Raw genomic sequence first — 19303 nt, forward strand, 5'->3', positions numbered from 1 at the left:
GAATAGATTAAAATGACATAGTTTATTTCTGTTTACTCTGTGTTCTTTTGACAAGTGTGCTTTACATAGATAGAGCATGTCAAGCCATAGCTGTGCTCCCTGGGAATATGCTGATCGCCTATCTGTTATGCTTCTTGAAGGAGCCCAGGTGACTTTTAATGAGGGCCCTACAGACTTGGTCATGGTGATTGACCAAATGGCATATCCCCCACACCATCCCATTACCCACTCCATCTCCCCTGGGGGCAGGTACCCATTCTCCACTGGGTACTGGGACCCCCATCTCCACTAAGAACAGAAACCTGATCACCCCGAGTGTGCCAACCCCATCGCCCTGCCTGACGTGTCCTGTGTGAGGGCCCTCCAGTGACAGCTCTTATGAAGATATGAACCATATCTTTCTATGTATCCAGAGTTCCTCTTCAACTTTCTTTTGTATTTCTGATAATTCTTATACCGTATATACTCGAGTATAAGTCGAGGTTTTCAGCACATTTTTTTGTGCTGAAAGTGCCCCCCTCGACTTATACTCGAGTCAAGCACTTTTCTGCAGCAAAAAATTTCATTTTCTGAACCGACTTTGGGGCCCCGTATCTCAGGGCCACTTTGGGCTAGGAACCCCAGCTTTGGATATGTTGTAGTACCAGTTTCACTGAGTTTTCACACCAAATTTGGGGTTCCTAGATCTAAGTGGCCCTGAGATACGGGGCCCCAAAGTCGGTCAAAAGTGTCCATCTGCAGCAATGTCATTTCGAGACCATTTGGGTTCAGAGACCCCAAATTTTGGCTGCAGCTAGGGGGCATCTAGGAACCCTTAACTACCGAGTTTGAAGTTCGGGGGACCTATGGCTGCAAATGGGCACAGTGAGGCATGCAAATGGGCACAGTGAGGCTGCAAATGGGCATTGTTGACCCTCTTTTCCACTTACAGTAGCTGTGCATTCTCACCCTCGTCTTATGCTCGGGTCACTAAGTTTTTCCCATTTTTTTGTGGTAAATTAGGGCCTCGACTTATACTCGGAATGACTTATACTTGAGTATATACGGTACTTGTTTTTCTGTAAAATGTTTCTGAATTCTTTTGGTATTGCAACACATGTGGCTGACCAGTTGAAATCAAATGTTCTGCCAATGATATGACACAATACTCGGAAAGGATGTGATATGGGATGTTGACATAGAAAGTCCCTGTCTAAAAGTCAAATTGACCTTTCCCAAATAATTATTCTTCCCTTCTGTCAAAACAACTTGTCACATTAAAATATTTTGGGTCAAAGTAACCCAGAAAGTTAGCCAGAACCTGTGTTGAAATACTTTGTGAAATGCGTACTTGTGACGTGTAACTTTGGGCTTTTGCCCGCCATAGCATGTAATGCTAGAAGTTTATATAAAAGTCTAAAATCACTTGTAATCGGGATCACTCCTGACTTAGAGAAGTGGTCCACTGTACAGTGTATATTCTGAAGTAAAGATAATAATAAAGGGATTTTGCGCTTAAAATCTATCACATATAAATACATAAACTAACATTAATGTGATCTTGTGTGTGCAGCTATGATAGCTGTAAAAATAGGTGCAGTCAGTCAATATGTACACACAGTGAGAACAAAATAATCCAAATGTGCTGATGTGCATAGATTGTCTCTTCATAAATCAAAACAAAGGAAAAGTTCATAATAATGTGCCACATCCACTGGGATCAAATATGAGAGAGAATGATGGTAATGTTCTTAATATGGAGGGATCCAGTGAAGCCGGGCTCTCTAAACTCTCACCTTAAGAAAAGCAAATATAGGCATCAAATAGGTTCTTTGGTAGATGCTGTATGGTGTAGCTTATCAGTTGTTCAGGTGGGACTTCTCTGATGGCTAGATCATCCTTCCGGTATACAGATACCTATCAAAATAAAGGAGGGGTTGCCCACCTGGGCTGCACCGATCCGGTGGAATATACGGGGAAGGGAGAGAAAAAGGCCTCCAATGGTGTAGTAATGTTAAATATAATAGAGTTTATTAAGTGATAAGGTGGTCTCTTACATTAAAATAAGTTAAAAACAGCATGAATAGCAAAAGGATTCATAAGAGCGGCGTCTGAGGCGCCTCGTTACTGACTTCCGGTTACGTCTGCTCTCTGCCACGCCCTACGCGTTACGTCACCGCTCGTGACTTCATCTGGGGAACCGGATTGGCCCGAGAGGGATGTCATTTATGTTGTGGTACCGGAAATGCCATAGCGACCATTTTTGTTGTGGTTAAATGTGTTTGTGTTGTCGCGGCCATCTTGCAGGTGGCAATTTGTGCGGAACAGCGGCCATATTTTGGAGGATCAAGCCAAATTAGGCGCGCTGATGTGTGCGAGCTCTAACAGTGCTCTTGCTTTTTATAACATATAATATGGGTCAATCTTGTTTAGTAAGGGGGAAGTGTAAATGAAGTACAATCCTGTTCAATTACTGTATGAGCAATATACGAAAAATATTTATTAATTGTCGGCCATGTTCTTGTAGTTACTGGTATTTTTCACAATGTCTGATACCCTCTATACCGATGGGTCCACAAGAATGGCGGCCATTTTTGGGTGGTTAATTGTGTTGTCGTCCGCCATGTTAGTGTACGCAATTATGTCAGATTATCAGTTTATGTTATATATAATAGCCTCATTTAAAGTCCCAATTTCCCAATTCCCCCCTTTTTTGATATGCATTAGGGATGGAAGCTCTTGGTGACATCTACCTATACATTGGTATAACCTTATCTCTGCAATCAGCCTTACTGGCTCAGTAGTTTTCTTTCCTTGACTACCTTGTTAACCATTTGACCCTTTGTTGTATAGCTTGGAGTATGCTATGATGTGTCTGATATCCCATCATGCCTTGCTGTATTTTGCACCGGCCACTGGATGGTCCTGGCCGTACGGCTGCCTGCGATGTCTTAGTGCGGGAGCCGTGATGCGTACTGGGGCCCTCCTCCCCCCGCCCATCGTCTGATGCTCGGGGGGTGGCCACGCCACCACTGCGCATCGATGTCACTCACGCACGCCGGATGTGCAGCGTCTGTGACGTGGCCCTTACGGCGGTTGCTTTCCATCTGCGCAAGCGGTGGGAGGGATCAGTTCGGCGTCGGTCGCCGGGCAACTCTTTGCCTGTGCGTCGACGTCCGGACGCCCCTCCCCTTACACTCGTGTGCTGTGGTGTTGTGAGCGGGTCCATGGTGGCGCATATATGCGGGCGGCGGCCCCGGCGTGTTCCCCTGCTCCCTGAGCTCCCTGACAGTCAGGCTCCACAGTTTTGGTTGGACTGCTCATTCCTTCCTTTCCATCAGGTACACTTCCCAGCCTCTCCCACTTCTTTCTCTCCCCCACACTGGGCGTTTTGGTGTTGACCCTCTACCATGGTCTCTCACCTTCACCTCTGATTGACCATCAATCATCTTTTTCCCCCCTCCACCACTTTCCCCTCTAGTTTGCTCCCCCTTTTTCCCCCTCCCCCCCTCCTATTCCTATTTTCTTACCATTGCATCCACATTTGTTTGTTTTTTTCACATTGTCCCACACTTTGAGGTTTTTCTACCATTTTTTTCACACCAGGTGAGCCTGGGAGTGCTGGTCTGCCGTGTTTGCTGTCTGTGTTGGTTGCCGCCATTGGAAGCACCCTCTCGGCTCCCGTTACTGACCGTGGGCTGGCCTGCTCACCTGGACGTCATGTGTCTTGGTGTACATACCTAGTAAGTTTACATGCCCTACGCAGGTTCTTGGGTAGAAGTTTACCCATACTCCCCCAACTTCGTTATTGAGTATCTACACATTTTTTATTACAGACAATTCGCATATCTGCTCCTGAAGAGCGGTTTTAAGCCGCAAAACGCGTCGAGCTAATTGATGTTGTAAACCATTTATACACCCATTATGTTATGAAAGTTTTTACAATTCTACCTATGAAGGATCTATGAACTATTGACTGTGCAGTTGTTACCTCTTGAATGTTTTTACATTGCATGAACACTGGCAGACTCCCTAAATTTTACTATTATTGTACATGATTGTAAACATGTTATTACCAGTTGTTGCTACTATAGAGTCTGGCGCCTAGTTATGGGTGCATCCTCATGTATGTGCAATTTTAAGTTGGTTAAATATGTTTCTATGCAATATTAAACAATTTTTACCGTCTACCACTTTGTTCTTTTTGTCACCACGAGCTTCATTTAAAGTACCACCTCTCTTGCTACACTTTGCTGCCTTGGCTGCTTTAGTGTATGTTTCGCCCCAATTGGAGTATGATGAAATTCAAAGAATATTTTCTTTGCCTCCTCTTTGGTTTGGATGGCTCTTCGGTTGCCATAGAAGAGGTTTCCATCTATAATGAAAGTGGACATTAAAAGCTGTATTCATTAAAGAGCGATCTTACCAAACCAGTCCAACAGATTGCATTTCTGATACTCACCATTTAGTGTGAATTTGGAGGCGTACTTACGAAGGTTCCCTTGTTGATTTTTAGAAAACCCTGATGGGTATGCTCCCACCAGAGAGGAAGATACCAAGAGACCTCTTCCCACTTCTTCTCCATACCTAAAAATGTAGCAGACCAATATCAGCCAACGTTGAGCATCAAAACCTATACACACAGTTTTGTAAGATCTTAGTAATAAACAAATGCACATATCTTGATGAAGCCAAAAAATAAATAGTTTAATAGAGGTAAGGAAATTTATAGTCTTATTATGTTTTGCAGTTGTCTGTAACTGCCTACTTTAGGAAATATAATGAACATTGAAAAATTCCATTATTATAATATATAAGCATTAATACAAAATGTTCTTTATCCATCTAAATTGATATATGCCTCATCAATTAGGATTATTAAGATATTACTCAATGGTGGGGGAGCCTGAGAGATCCGGACTGCTATGCAATGGGCGGAAACAAAATGCAAAGCCTGTGAAGGTAAAATGTATGAGTATATATTTTTTGTAAAGTCTCAGACGTATGCCCCAGCAAAGTTTTCATTAGCACTGGTTAAAAAAAAAAAAAAGAGAGAGAAGATATAAACTCTGGGACAATGCCACTTATTTGACGAATGAGACAGGGTGGGGTAAACTATATTGAGCAATAGGATAAACAAGTATACTCAACTTAACAAATAATTAAATCAGTAACAGGGCACCCAGACAGCCTTTAGGAAGGGATGCCAATAGCTGACCGTGATTTCATTAACCCATAAGCCAATTCACAAACATATACATCTAGAGTTGCCACCTCATCCCTTTAAACCCGAACACATATGAATTACACGGGTTCTGAGGCTAATTGAATGCAGATAAGGCACCAAGTGAGTTTAATTACCACCTTAATCAGCCACAGAACCTGTGTAATTAATATGTGTTCAGGTTTAAAGGGATGAGGTGGCAACCCTATATACATCACATAAAAGGTTGCTCCCAAGGCAGACAAACAATTGAACAATGGGATAAACAAACACATAACAAACCCCACCTCACACTATCTGCAACAGTCTATGAGACACTCCTACAATATTCCAGCAGCATGATAGGTAGAATCAATTTATCTTTGGATATTGTTGATAACTATTAGCCCCCTTTTACACTGCCGATGCCCAGGTGTCAGCGATAAAGCAGCGCTATTTTTATCTTTGTTTTAGCTGTGCTATTCGGCCGCTAGCGCGCAATAAAACCGCCCCCCCCCCCACTAGCGGACGAATAGCACCGCTAAAACGCTTAAACCCACCTGCAAAACGCCGCTGGAGCAGCGTTTTGCCGGCGGTATCACAGTGCTGCCCCATTGATTTCAATGGGGAGAAGCGGCAAGTTCACCGCTCCAAAGAAGCTGCTAGCAGGACTTTTTTTTAGCGTCCTGCCAGCGCAACGCTCCAGTGTGAAAGCATGGAATGCATGGAGCAGCTGTTTTAGGGCGTTTTGCATGCGCAATTTTTAACACTATAGCGCCTGCAAAACGCTCCAGTGTGAAAGGGATCTTACTGTCCCAAGTGAAGGAGCCTCTCCAACTTTCAACACAAACCACACATATAAGACAGGAGTAAAAGGAAATGCAGATTTCGATGTGGTTGTACTATGAGTCTGGTTAGTGCAGATCAGACTGGGCCTTTTGCTCGCCCTGCGCCCCTAATAGACACAGAGTGACTTACACATAGGAGGGGCCAAGGCAGCTGGAAAAGTTTACCCAGGGCTGTATCCTGGCTTAGGCCAATAAGGTCCAGGCCTAGGGCGGCACTTTGTGTGGGGGGTCCAGAGAAGCCACATTCCCCCTCTTGGATGAAGGAAAAAAAGCCGCCACTGCCATGTCCCGCAATGACACAGAGCAGTGCCAGAATGCAGGCAACAGAGGCAGACAAAGCCGCTATAGCACTGGCTCCACCCCAACCGTAGATGGGTCATTAGTTGCTAGAGACGCTTGGCGTCTAGCAACCAGTGACGTCACAGTCGCGACTCCCTGGCATTGCCCAGCGTTCAAAGCTGAGGGGGATTTAACCTACTAGCTCAATCCCTCTCCACTCTATCCAAAATTAAAATAAATAAATAAAACGTTTTACCTTTAATTATTCCTTAAACGGATACGACTTGGGGAAAGGTTGATATATATTTTTTTTTATTTTGCCTGTACATATAATCTCAGACAGTAAATCTTCAGCTGACAGTCCCCAGCTTTTTTTTACATTTACGATAATACCTGTGTTTGTATTTGCTCTTGGCAATCAAACATTTTAGTTAACCTTCAATGTGGAGCGATTTCTCTCTCTGTTCCGGCAATGTGGAGCGATTTCTCTCTCTGTGCTGGCAATGTGGAGCGATTTCTCTCTCTGTGCCGGCAATGTGGAGCGATTTCTCTCTCTGTGCCGGCAATGTGGAGTGATTTCTCTCTCTGTTCCGGCAATGTGGACGATTTCTCTCTGTCCCGGCGATGTGAATCGATTTCTCTCTCTGTGCCGGAAGTGTGGAATGATTTCTCTCTCTGTGCGGGTGATGTGGAGCTAATTTGGTGATTAAATGGGCAACTTGACTGAACTTGCCCCCCAGGCCTAAGGCTGCCAGCCCTCCCCTGGAAGCAACCCACATATCGTCCAAATTGCCCGACTGGGATATTATCAGTTTAGTTTTGATAAGATCAATTGCATTTACCAAGCAACATCTACCGAAGGTTCCAGCACCATCTTATTCACTAGCTCAATCCCTCTCCACTCTATCCAAAATTAAAATAAATAAATAAAACGTTTTACCTTTAATTATACCTAATTAAACCTTAAATGGATACGACTTGGGGAAAAGTCCATATATTTTTTTTTATCTTGTCTGTACATATAATCCCAGACAGTAAATATTTAACTGACAGTCCCCAGCTTTTTTTTACATTTACGGTAATACCTGTGTTTGTATTTGCTCTTGGCAATCGAACATTTTAGTAAACCTTTAACAATTCCAGTAAGTACCCACCCAATGTCCTTTGGCTGACATTGTATCGGTGCTATAAATATGGGAATTCAGTAGAATAGACCCAGAATTTCTACTCTGAGGAACCATGGTAAGGAAGATGCTGCTGAGCTGGACTGTCACCTTGATCCTCCTCCACACCACGCTGACCCATGGCAAAGACATTAATGTAAACAACGGTGGTAATTGGGGTGACTGGGGATGGATGGATATGTGCCCACCTGGAACAGTAGCAACAGGCTTTGATTTGAAGGTAAGCGATCCCAAAATTTTGCATTTGACTGAAAGAGAACCCTGCCCCAAAATCTGAAAGTCCAACTTTAAAAGAGATGTTTGTTTTTTTTTTGTTTTTGTTTTTCCTGGAATCATACTGTGTATAATTTCTATATAAATTTTTTGGTTTACACTTTGTTTGGTGTTGTGCTGGCTGCTATTTGATTATCTTGTCAGCGCAATATATACCGATTTCTCCATGCACACTGAAGCAATGGTTCTTTCGTGCAGTTGCTTTAGCTAGTGTGCCGTTACTGCGCGCATGCGTGGGAGTGATGTCAATCACAGCGCCGGAGCCCGCGTTAACCGGAAGTAACCCTGAGAGCGATGTTGCCGGCCAGAGCTGTGTACTGGGATCACTGCGAGGGCTTTGATCTAAGGTAAGTAATACATAATGAGCTAGTATGCTATGCATACTAGCTCATTTAGTATGCTATGCATACTAGCTCATTATGCAGGTGTTTTTTTTTTTGTGGGTTTTCAACCACTTTAACCACTACCATCTTTTAGCTGTAGAGGCAGCAGCTGGGCATGTTCACATGCTGTGGCTGCAATTATACCCCATGTTACTTTCAGCAGGTATATGTCAGGGCTGGGCTCAGCCCTGCATTCTGAAAGCTGGCCGCTCAGCTGTCGGCTAATTCCAAGCTCCTATCTCTCCACAGTGACTCACCTGTTGATGATATCCTTCTCGTCAGTCCTGCTTACTTAAGACGTCCAGCCCAGATGATCTCTGCCTTCGCCTTGGTCACATCTCTAGAGATACTCACCTGTGTTCCTGTTAAAGGTTTGCTTGGCTGACATTCCTTCTGGCTCCAGATCCTGCTTGCTGTTCTACTACGCTCATCTCTGGTTCCCTGATGTTTTGGCTTGTCTGACTATCCGTTCCAGTTCCTAAACTCTGGCTATGTTTTGACTATGTTTACTGTGTTTACCTTTTTATTATTATTAAACAAGTGAGATTTAACTGTACTTCTGTCTCAGTCTGATTCATGGTTTCTGACAGTAGGCGAAGGCCATGAATTCAGAAGATGCAGTCAATCCACTTGTTGGTAATATTTTTTTCATGAGTAGGATCACCTCATGGATCAGTTTGCCATGGCGTTACAAATGCTCTTGAGTCTCACGCGGCTCACCTGGTATCTCCCACTGTGGCTGCTTCGGTACAACCTGTGTTGCAGGCCGTCCCTGCTGCTGCCCCAGTCTCTGTGCAGGCACCTGCCTTGAGTATTACCCCTATAAGAGGTACGTGCAGGCACCCGCCTTGAGTATTACCCATTACTAGAAATAGCAGGGCCCCATAGCAAAATGTTGTATGGGGCCCCCCTGCAAACAGCCCCCCCCCTCAGCTGCCCTAGTGTCAATGCAGCGTGACCTGTGCCACATACAGCGTGACCTGTGCCCAATGCAGCGTGACCTGTGCCCAATACAGCGTGGCCTGTGCCCCATACAGCCCCACCTATGCAGAGGAAGAGGCAAGCCACCCGGATCAGCAGAGAGCGGGATTGCCCGCTGTAATAGCTTTCATTTAAATTTCCTGCCTTCCCGGGGCTCATCGTCACATAGCCCCACCTCTTGGCCCGATGCCTTTGATGACATTACATGTCCCGCATTGGATCGGCATTCTGTCTATCAAAGGCACCGGGCCAAAAGATGGAGCTATGTGACGTGAGCCCTGGGAACACTGGAAGTTCTAATGAAAGCTATTACATTGGGCAATTCAGCTCTCTGCTGATACAGACAGCTCGCCTCTTCCTTTCCTCTCTCTTCCCCTGGCTGGGAGACTGTGCCGGCGGTGCTCTTATCCTCACTGGGCCCCACTCGGCTGCGGGCCCCATGGGTGGTAGTTACGCCCCTGGTATTACCTCTATAAGAGGTATGTCTGGTTCCCCAGCGATTTGGGAACGATCCAGTCCAATGCAGAGGGTTTCTCAACCAGGTTGAGATATACTTTGATATGTTGCCCCAGGCAATTCCCACGGACAGAAGCAAAGTAGGTTTTGTGATATCTTTGCTTTCTGAGAGAGCCTTGGCCTGGGCAAACCCTCTATGGGAAACGCAAAAACCTGTTGTCTTGAGTTACCCTGAGTTTGTGGCTTCTTTTAAAAGGGTATTTGATGTTCCCGCATGCTCCCCTTCTGCTGCCAAGTGCCTAATGTCCATCAAACAGAGTACGAGAACTGTTGCCGACTATGCCATTGAATTACGTACTCTGGCAGCAGAGGTTGCTTGGAACAATGAGGCCCTCTTGGCTGCTTTTTCTAAATAACTTTTTATTATAACTTGTTTATGTTTAAAGCTAAAGTCCATTGAATCTTATAATTTGATTGTGGAATATAAATTTATGACACCCCATTCTGACTGAGTTTACTGTACTCAGACCCAGCGGGTCTCCAATTTTTTTGGGGGGGGGGTGGCAAACAACTGCCCCCCCTGCCAGCCCCGCTCACAAGACCGCTCGCCAGCCACACACTTACACCACCCAGGTCCCGGGCGACTTCGGCGGCTTCCCTGGCTTCTCCTACCGGACAATCCTGTCTCAGGACTCGCTTCCGGGATTGGACGGGAGGAGAAGCAGGAAGACAATAGCGAATGTTGATTCGCTATCGTCATAAGTGGGTGGGCTCAGGGCGCAGTGCTCTGCACCCCGAGCCCAACCTTTTTGACGCCAATTAGAGCCTCCAGCTCTAATCATGTGCTTCACAAAAAAAACCCCGTAGAACTCTATACGTTCAGGCATCCAGCATGGAGATTAGGGGCCAGGCGCATAGAGATTAGGGGGGTGGCGCCCCTGCGCCCCTTATGGATGGGCCGCTGCTGCTCAGACCTTATTATCTTCACACATTAATGTCTAATCCAATAACAAAAACATGGAAAAGTAGGCACATAGGGGGAAGGTTGCAATAATCTTTCTAAATAAATTCACGCTCTAAACACGCACTAAACATGCTCTCATTGCAAAGGCTATATTTTTAAAAATAATTATCCAAGAAGTAAACAAAAAGATATTTTCATGAAACTTTTGTATTTGTTTAAGGTGGAGCCATCTCAAGGAAAAGGAGATGACACGGCGCTAAATGCAATCAAACTGTTATGTACAAAACGTTGGGAGAGTGGCATTTATGCAGAAATAACATCGACCACTGGAAGGTATGCCCATACACTTAACTTTTTTACCTTATGCAAAACCCAACAATAAAACAAGTCCATCTTGACATTTCCTCAGTCAGGCAATCTGAGACTCACAAACTCCCCGCAGTTCTCAGACAGATATACAGTACTAGATCCAAATATACAAAGAAGAAAGGGCTTGTATCCGTCACTGATTAAGATGTTTTTATTATCCTAAAAATACTTTAAAAAGTGCAGAAAGGATCACAACATATTCCAACAGCTGGTTCACATACATGTGTGATTTTCTGAGATAGTAAAGCTGATTACACGTTACACAATCTGATTATACAATTTCCTTTAACTACGGGGTACAAAGGCCTGTCTGGTTGGAAATAAATTGAATAGATTATACAGTAAAACCTTGGATTGCACGCATAATTTGTTCCAGAAACATGCTTGTAATCCAAAGCACTTGTATATCAAAGCGAATTTCCCCATAACAAATAATGGAAACTCAAATGATTCGTTCCACAACCATTATTCATAAATCCTTCAGTTTGTAGTCCATATAAAAAGATTATAGCAATGTGACCAGGTTGTGTAACCATAAAATGTCCATCCACAAATGGAAGCCTCCACAAGGGAATTAGAAGCAAAATCCAACAAGAAAATACAGAGTATAACAGAGAAGAGAGGCGCCTCTAAGTGTAGCAATATGTGGCTAAATGTTGAACCTTCATTAAATTTAACCATATTGCTAAACTTAGAGGAGCCTCTATTCTCTTTCATACTCACTTGTGACATGACGCTACTTGTATATCAAGACATCGCTTGTATATCAAATTAAAATTTATTTAAAAGTTTTGCTTGTCTTGCAAAAACGCTCTCAAACCAAGTTGCTCTCAAATCAAGGTTTTACTGTATAGGTAAACCCTCAGATTTTTGTTAATTCTAAAGGAGATTGTACAGAGGTTGTACAACCATGTTGTAAAGTATACTGATACCTTGCCCACAGTAGATTCACTGCGGACAGGTGGCACAGGCAGGGCGGACAATGTACCTATATGAGCACGCCGCCTGCCAAACCGTGCTGTGATCTGACACAGCATGAGCTTGATAACAGACAGGCTGTGTCCAATCATACACAGAGTTCTGAAAAAAATGTGAAGGAATCTACAAACCCCTCCCGCCTGTGCACCCTGGAAATATATATATATATATATATATATATATATATATATATATATAGTGCACAAATGATATAACATGAAATAATTATAATAAATATATATATATTATAATCAGCAGGTAGTAAAGCTCAAAGCCTCAAATGTGTAAAGAAAACAATAGTGATTCCATACCGCGCTAACACAAAAATATGATGAATGTGAAGTTATACAATATTATTACAGTATTAAAAGTCCAATAACCACCAAATGGTTCCCACAAAGTGCTAGTGCAGTCTGCTGATCATCAAACAAATTTGATTGTGATATCTTCAAATGTGCAAAATCCTTCATCCGACTTTTAGGTAAGTATCCTACTCACCAGATGGGATTGACACCCATTACAGGTAGTCAACAACAGCAAACAGATTCTCTCCAGATAACAGCAGCTCAGGAATAACACGACTGCCAGATGAGTGGTATGTATATATCAGGAAGAAAGAATAAAACTCCTCATGGTGCAGTTTTGTTAAAAGATTTATTATTAAACGACAGAATTACACTTACAAGACAGTTGATAAGATCATGCTCATAAACAAAGCAGGGACACCATCTGCGTTCCAAACAGTGGTGGAATTGACGTGGCACGTATCACGGGATCCTGCGCAAATTTCGTCAGCAGCATCTGCCATCATCAGGGATCATGTGATAGAGCCCATCACCTCCTTCCTTTATACACTGCCATAAAAAAGGATAACTAATCCATTGTAATCCTCACAGCTGGTAAGCATTCCGGACTCATTTACATTTATAAGAAGACTCCCTAATAGGGATGAGCTGAACACCCCCCCGGTTTGAACCTGTGAACGGACCAAAAATTCGCACGAACATTAGAACCCCATGGAAGTCTATGGGACTCGAATGTTCAAAATCAAAAGTGCTAATTTTAAAGGCTAATTTGCACGGTATTGTTCTAAAAAAGGGTTTGGGGACCGGGTCCTGCCCCAGGGGACATGTATCAATGCAAAACAAAGTTTTTAAAATGTCTGTTTTTTCGGGAGCAGTGATTTTAATGATGCTTAGCCACTTAAAGTGGTGTTCCGGTCGAAATTATAGTTTTTAAATAAAAATAGCCCTATAATACACAAGCTTAATGTATTCTAGTAAAGTTAGTCTGTAAACTAAGGTCTGTTTTGTTAGTTTATAGCAGTAGTTTGTTATTTTATAAACTTACAGCAGGCCGTGGCCATCTTAAGTGTGGGCATCTGAAGCCAGACTGTATTTCTTCCTGGATCTCATCCTTGCAGATCTCGCACATGCTCAGTTCAGCACAAGCAGTGTAATAGGTTTAAGGTCAGGGTTTCCATAGCAACGGCAGTTTCAGAGGAAGTTGCCGCCCCTTCCCAGAAGGCATTGCAAACAGGAAATGATGCGATGGGCCGCGGCCAGGGAGGAGGAAGTGAAAAATGAATACAGCAGGTATACAGTAGGTGCTGAGAAAAAAAATAAAAATATATCCAATTTGTTTACAGTGCACAGTTTAGTGAGGGATGCTGAAGAGTTGTAAAAGTGGGTGGAACTCCACTTTAAGTACTAGCCTCGTTTTGGACTTTAGGTGTTTACATGTTTAAAACTGTTTTTTTGCTAGAAAATTACTTAGAACCCCCAAACATTATATATTTTTTTTCTAACACCCTAGAAAAGAAAATGGCAGTCAATACAATACTTTTTTTCACACCGTATTTGCGCAGCTTGTAAGTGCACTCTTTTTGGAAAAAAATCACTTTTTTGAATAAAAAAAAAAGACAACAGTAAAGTTAGCCCATTTTTTTTATATTGTGAAATATAATGTTATGCCAAGTAAATTGATACCCAACATGTCACGCTTCAAAATTGCGCCCGCTCGTGGAATGGCATCAAACTTTTACCCTTAAAAATCTCCATAGGCGACGTTTAGAAAATTCTACAGGTTGCATGTTTTGCGTTACAGAGGGAGTCTAGGGCTAGAATTATTGCTCTCGCTCTACCGGTCGCGGTGATACCTCACATGTGTGGGTTGACCACCCGTTTTCATATGCGGGTGATACTCGCGTATGCGTTCGCTTCTGCGCGCGAGCTCATCAGGACAGGGCGCTTTAAAAAAAAATTTTTTTTTCTTATTTATTTTACTTTATTTTATTTATTTTTTCACAGTTTTTTTTAAAACAAAAATTTGGATCACTTTTAGTCTCTAAGTCCTCAGATCTCATATTTGGACCTAAATGCAATACAAAAAAAAAAAAATGACAACAAAAAAATATGCCTTTAAGGCAAATGGGCGGAGCTGACGTTATGACATCGCTTCCGCCCTCCTATGGCATGGAGATGGGTGGGGGCCATCTTAGCCTCACTTGTCTCCATACCCAGGAACTGACAGGTCCCGATCGCCTCCTCCGCTACCGACGGCTCCGGCAAGCGGCGGAGGGCGCGGGAGAGCGGCGGGAGGGGGGTGACACCTCTCCCGCCGCTGATAATGGTGATCTTGCGGCGAACCCACCTCAGAGACCACCATTATCGGAAACACGATGCTCCTGTAAAGGTGGATACCTCGGTTGTGGCAGCAGCTGCTGCTGTTACCAAGATATCCACCTTCAAAGTGCCGACGTATATGTACAGGAGCCGGTCGGTAAGTGGTTAAAGTGAAAAAAAAATTGAAATATTTCTTTAAATATCGTATCTGGGGGGTGTCTATATGCCTGTAAAGTGGCGCGTGTTTCCCGTGCTTAGAACAGTCCCTGCACAAAATGTTATTTTTAAAGTAATAAAAGTCATTTAAAACTGCTTACGGCTTTAATGTAATGTCCGGTCCCAGTAATATGGATGAAAATCAGTGAGACAAACGGTATGGGTACCCCCCCCCCCCCAGTCCATTACCAGGCCCTTTGGGTCTTGTATAGATATTAAGGGGAACCCAAATTAAAAAAAGGAAAGGTGTGGGGCCACCAGGCCCTATATACTCTGAACAGCAGTATACAGGCGGTGCAAACAAGACAGGGACTGTAGGTTTGTTGTTAAGTAGAATCCGTTTGTAATTTTGAACTGGTACATTTTTAAAGCTCCAGTCAAAAAATCGATTTTTAAGCTTTTTGGAAAACATAGGGAAGGGTTATCACCCCTGTGACATTTGTTTTGCTGTCTGTGCACCTCTTCAGAAGATTTTACCTCACTTCCTGTCCCAATGACAAATGTTTTTTGACAATTTGGGGTTTTTAGTGAAACAAGGATTGGTGATAAAGCATCGGTGGAAAGGAGACACGTTTTTCCCATATTAACTCTTACAGGAGAGAATTTCCCTTCCTAGGGGTAGATTTCACTTCCTGTTGTCTCCTTCCGTTTGCAAGTAGGAGTCGTTTGTAAGTTGGATGTTTGAAAGTAGGGGCCTGCCCTATATACTCAGCAGAAATTGGGGCCTTAGGTGTTGGTGTTGCCACAACACTGTAATGCCCCGTACAGACGGTCGGATTTTCCGATGGAAAATGTCCGATCGGAGCGTGTTGTCGGAAATTCCGACCGTGTGTGGGCTCCATTGGACATTTTCCATCGGATTTTCCGACACACAAAGTTGGAGAACAGGAGATAAAATTTTCCGACAACAAAATCCGTTGTCGGAAATTCCGATCGTGTGTACACAAATCCGACGGACAAAGTGCCACGCATGCTCAGAATAAATAAAGAGATGAAAGCTATTGGCCACTGCCCCGTTTATAGTCCCGACGTACGTGTTTTACGTCACCGCGTTTAGAACGATCGGATTTTCCGACAACTTTGTGCGACCGTGTGTAGACAAAACAAGTTTGAGCCAACATCCGTCGGAAAAAATCCTAGGATTTTGTTGTCGGAATGTCCAAACAAAGTCCGACCGTGTGTACAGGGCATAAGCCCTCATAGTTACTCTTGGTGAGCACAGGAATGGGCTCTGCTGTGAAATATTAGATCAAGAATTGTAATTACATGCGCCTGTTGAACAGGGGCAGAAAAATTGGGCCTTTGGTGATGGTGGTGCTGGTGCCACAACACTGTAAGTCCTCACAGTTACTCTTGGTGGGTGCAGAAACGGGCCCTGCTGTGAAATATTAGATCAAGAATTGTAATTACATGTCCCTGTTGAACAGGGGCAGAAAAATTGGGCCTTAGGCACTGGTGCCACAACACTGCAGCCCCTCACAGATACTCCAGTTGGAGCGCAGGAATGAGCCCTCCTGCAAAATATTGCATCAAAAATTGTAGTTAGACGCCCCTGTTAAACAGGGGTTGAAAAATTGGGCCTTAGGCACTGGTGCTGGTGCCACAACACTGCAACCCCTCACAGATACTCTAGTTGGAGCGCAGGAACGAGCCCTAAGTATTGCATCAAAAATTGTAATTACTCGCCCCTTCTAAACAGGGCAGGGCTGAAAAATTGAGCCTTAGGCACTGGTGCTGGTGCCACAACACTGCAACCCCTCACAAATACTCTAGTTGAGTGCAGCAATGAACCCTCCTTGCAAAATATTGCATCAAAAATTGTAATTACACGCCCCTGTTAAACAGGGGCTGAAAAATTGGGCCTTAGCCACTGGCGGCGGCACCCAGAACCAAAAATATTCTTACAAGCTATCAGCATGATCATTGAGGAGGAAGAGGATAGTCACTCAGCATAACAGGATAGTCACTCAGCATCAGCATAGGCAGTCTTGAAGAGATCTGACATTTCAAAAAAAATTATTCGGTTACATCAGCATCAGGTGCTTGGTAGCTGCTGGTGATCCAAGACTGATTCATTTTTATGAAGGTCAGTCGATTGACCGAGTCAGTGGACAGGCGCACCCTGTGATCGGTTACAAAACCTCCAGCAGCACTGAATGTGCGTTCCGAAAGAACGCTGGATGCAGGACAGGCCAGTAGTTGAATTGCATACTGAGCAAGCTCTGGCCAGTGATCCATCCTCAAGACCCAGTAACCCAGAGGATATTTGGTGGGAAAGGTGTCCAAGTCAAATCTTGCCCCTAGGTATTCCTGCACCATGTAAAACAGACGCTGGTGATGGTTGCTGGAACCGATCATACCTTGGGGCTACGAACTAAAAAATTGTCTGAACACATCGGTCAGACGGCCACCTTCTCCACCGCTCCTTCTTTGACTGACCGAAGCCTCAGCAACACGTTGTCCAGGAACAGGAGTTTGTAACTTCCCAGTCTCTGGGAATGCGTTGCACAGACCTTTCTGCAAGGCCTCCCGAAGATGTTTCATCCTCTGCTCCCTCCGCAACCTTACCCTTGTAACCTGGATCAAGGAGGGTTGCCAGCCAGTATTGATCCCTCTCCTTGATACCACGAATTCGAGGATCCTTCCACAGGCTTTGCAGGATCAGGGAGGCCATGCAGCGTAGGTTTACTGAGGCATTCGGTCCGGAGTCCTCTGGGTCCCTAAAGACGACATGATCCGCAGCCACCTCCTCCCAGCCACGTACAAGTCCATGGGTTTCTTGGGACTGTAAATGATCCCTTAAAGACTGCTGCTGATGCTGATGCTGAGTGCCAGGCTCCACCTCCATGCTGACACAATCTTCCTCCTCCTCTTCCTGTGTGATCGGCGGGCATGCAGGAAAACTGTCTGGATAAAGGGGGCCTTGAGAGCTAAGGAAGTCCTCCTCTTCCTGCCTCTGTTCTGCTTCAAGTGCCCTGTCCATTATTCCACGCAGCGTGTGCTCCAACAGGTGGACAAGGGGGACAGTGTCACTGATGCATGCACTGTCACTGCTCACCATCCTCGTGGCCTCCTCAAATGGTGACAGGACAGTGCATGCATCCCTGATCATGGCCCACTGGCATGGGGAAAAAAAACCAAGCTCCCCTGACCCTGTCCTGGTGCCATAGTCGCACAGGTACTCATTGATGGCCCTCTGCTGCGTGTGTAGCCGCTGCAGCATGGCCAACGTTGAGTTCCACCTGGTGGGCATGTCACAGATTAGGCGGTTCTTGGGCAGGTTAAATTCCTTTTGGAGGTCAGCCAGCCAAGCACTGGCATTATATGACCTGCGAAAATGCACAGACTTTCCTGGCCTGCCTCAGGACATCCTGTAAGTCGGGGTACCTGCCCAAGAACCACTGCACCACCAAGTTAAGGACGTGAGCCAAACAGGGCACATGGGTCAGTTGTCCCTGTCGGAGGGCGGAGAGGAGGTTGGTGCCATTGCCGCAAACCACCATACCTGCCTTAAGCTGGCATGGCGTCAACCACCTCTGAACCTGCCCCTGCAGAGCTGACAGAATCTCTGCCCCAGTGTGGCTCCTGTCCCCCAAGCACACCAGCTCAAGCACCGCATGGCATCTTTTGGCCTGCGTGCTTGCGTAGCCCCTTGAACGCCTACGGAGCACCACTGCTTCCGAAGTCAAATCAGCACAGGAAGAGGCCATGGAGGAAGAAGAAAAGGAGGGGGTGGAGGAGAGAGTTGTGGCAGAATCACCACTAGTAGTATTTTGGAGGCGTGGTGGCAGAACAACCTCCAACACTACTGCACCCTGTCCTGCATCCTTCCCAGCTGCCAGAAGAGTCACCCAGTGCACGGTGAAAGATAGGTAACGTCCCTGTCCATGCCTGCTGGACCATGAGTCAGCGGTAATATGCACCTTACTGCTGACCGCCCTGTCCAGCGAGGCCAAGATAATGCTTTCCACATGCCAGTAGAGAGCCGGAATCACCTTCCGTGAGAAAAAGTGGCGTTTGGGAACCTGCCACTGAGGAACCGCACATTCCACAAACTCATGGAAGGGGGCAGAGTCTACCAACTGAAAAGGCAGCAGTTGAAGTGCTAGCAATTTAGCCAAGCTAGCATTCAACCGTTGGGCATGTGGATGGCTGGGAGTGAACTTCTTTCGACAGTGCAGCAGCTGGGGCAGGGAAATTTGCCTGCTACAATCTGACGTTGGTGTACCAATAGCAGATTGCCCCCAAGTACTTGGTTGTGACACACCTAATTCTACACCTTCATTCCTCTCAGTGCAGGTCTCAGAGAGGACTGAAAGTATAGTGGGGTTGGAGATCCCAGCTGATGAGGAGCAAGGAGAGGTCCTCTTTGTTCTTTGGTGTGGGTCTTTTAGGTATGCTTGCCAATGAACTGCACGGCAGGTCAACATATGTCTGGTCAAGCATGTGGTGCCCAAGCGGGAGATGTTTTGGCCACGAGAGATACGCTTGAGACATATGTTGCAAATAGCAGCGGTGGGATCTGATGCACTCGTCTCAAAAAAGACCCACACCAAAGAACTTTTG

At 44.9% G+C, this 19303-nt stretch overlaps 1 protein-coding gene across 1 annotated transcript in view; it reads left to right on the forward strand.

Moving 5' to 3' along the window:
• The first annotated feature begins 7494 nt into the window (after positions 1-7494).
• The window catches only part of LOC141133564 (vitelline membrane outer layer protein 1-like), a 33467-nt gene continuing 21658 nt past the window's right edge, over positions 7495-19303 (forward strand). The window contains exons 1-2 of the mRNA XM_073623024.1: positions 7495-7713; positions 10771-10883. Coding sequence (XP_073479125.1) covers positions 7549-7713; positions 10771-10883 — 278 coding nt within the window. The 5' untranslated portion in view covers positions 7495-7548. The remainder of the gene's footprint in view (positions 7714-10770; positions 10884-19303) is intronic.

This window comes from Aquarana catesbeiana, linkage group LG03 (genome assembly GCF_042186555.1).
Source record: "Aquarana catesbeiana isolate 2022-GZ linkage group LG03, ASM4218655v1, whole genome shotgun sequence".
NCBI lineage: Eukaryota > Metazoa > Chordata > Amphibia > Anura > Ranidae > Aquarana > Aquarana catesbeiana.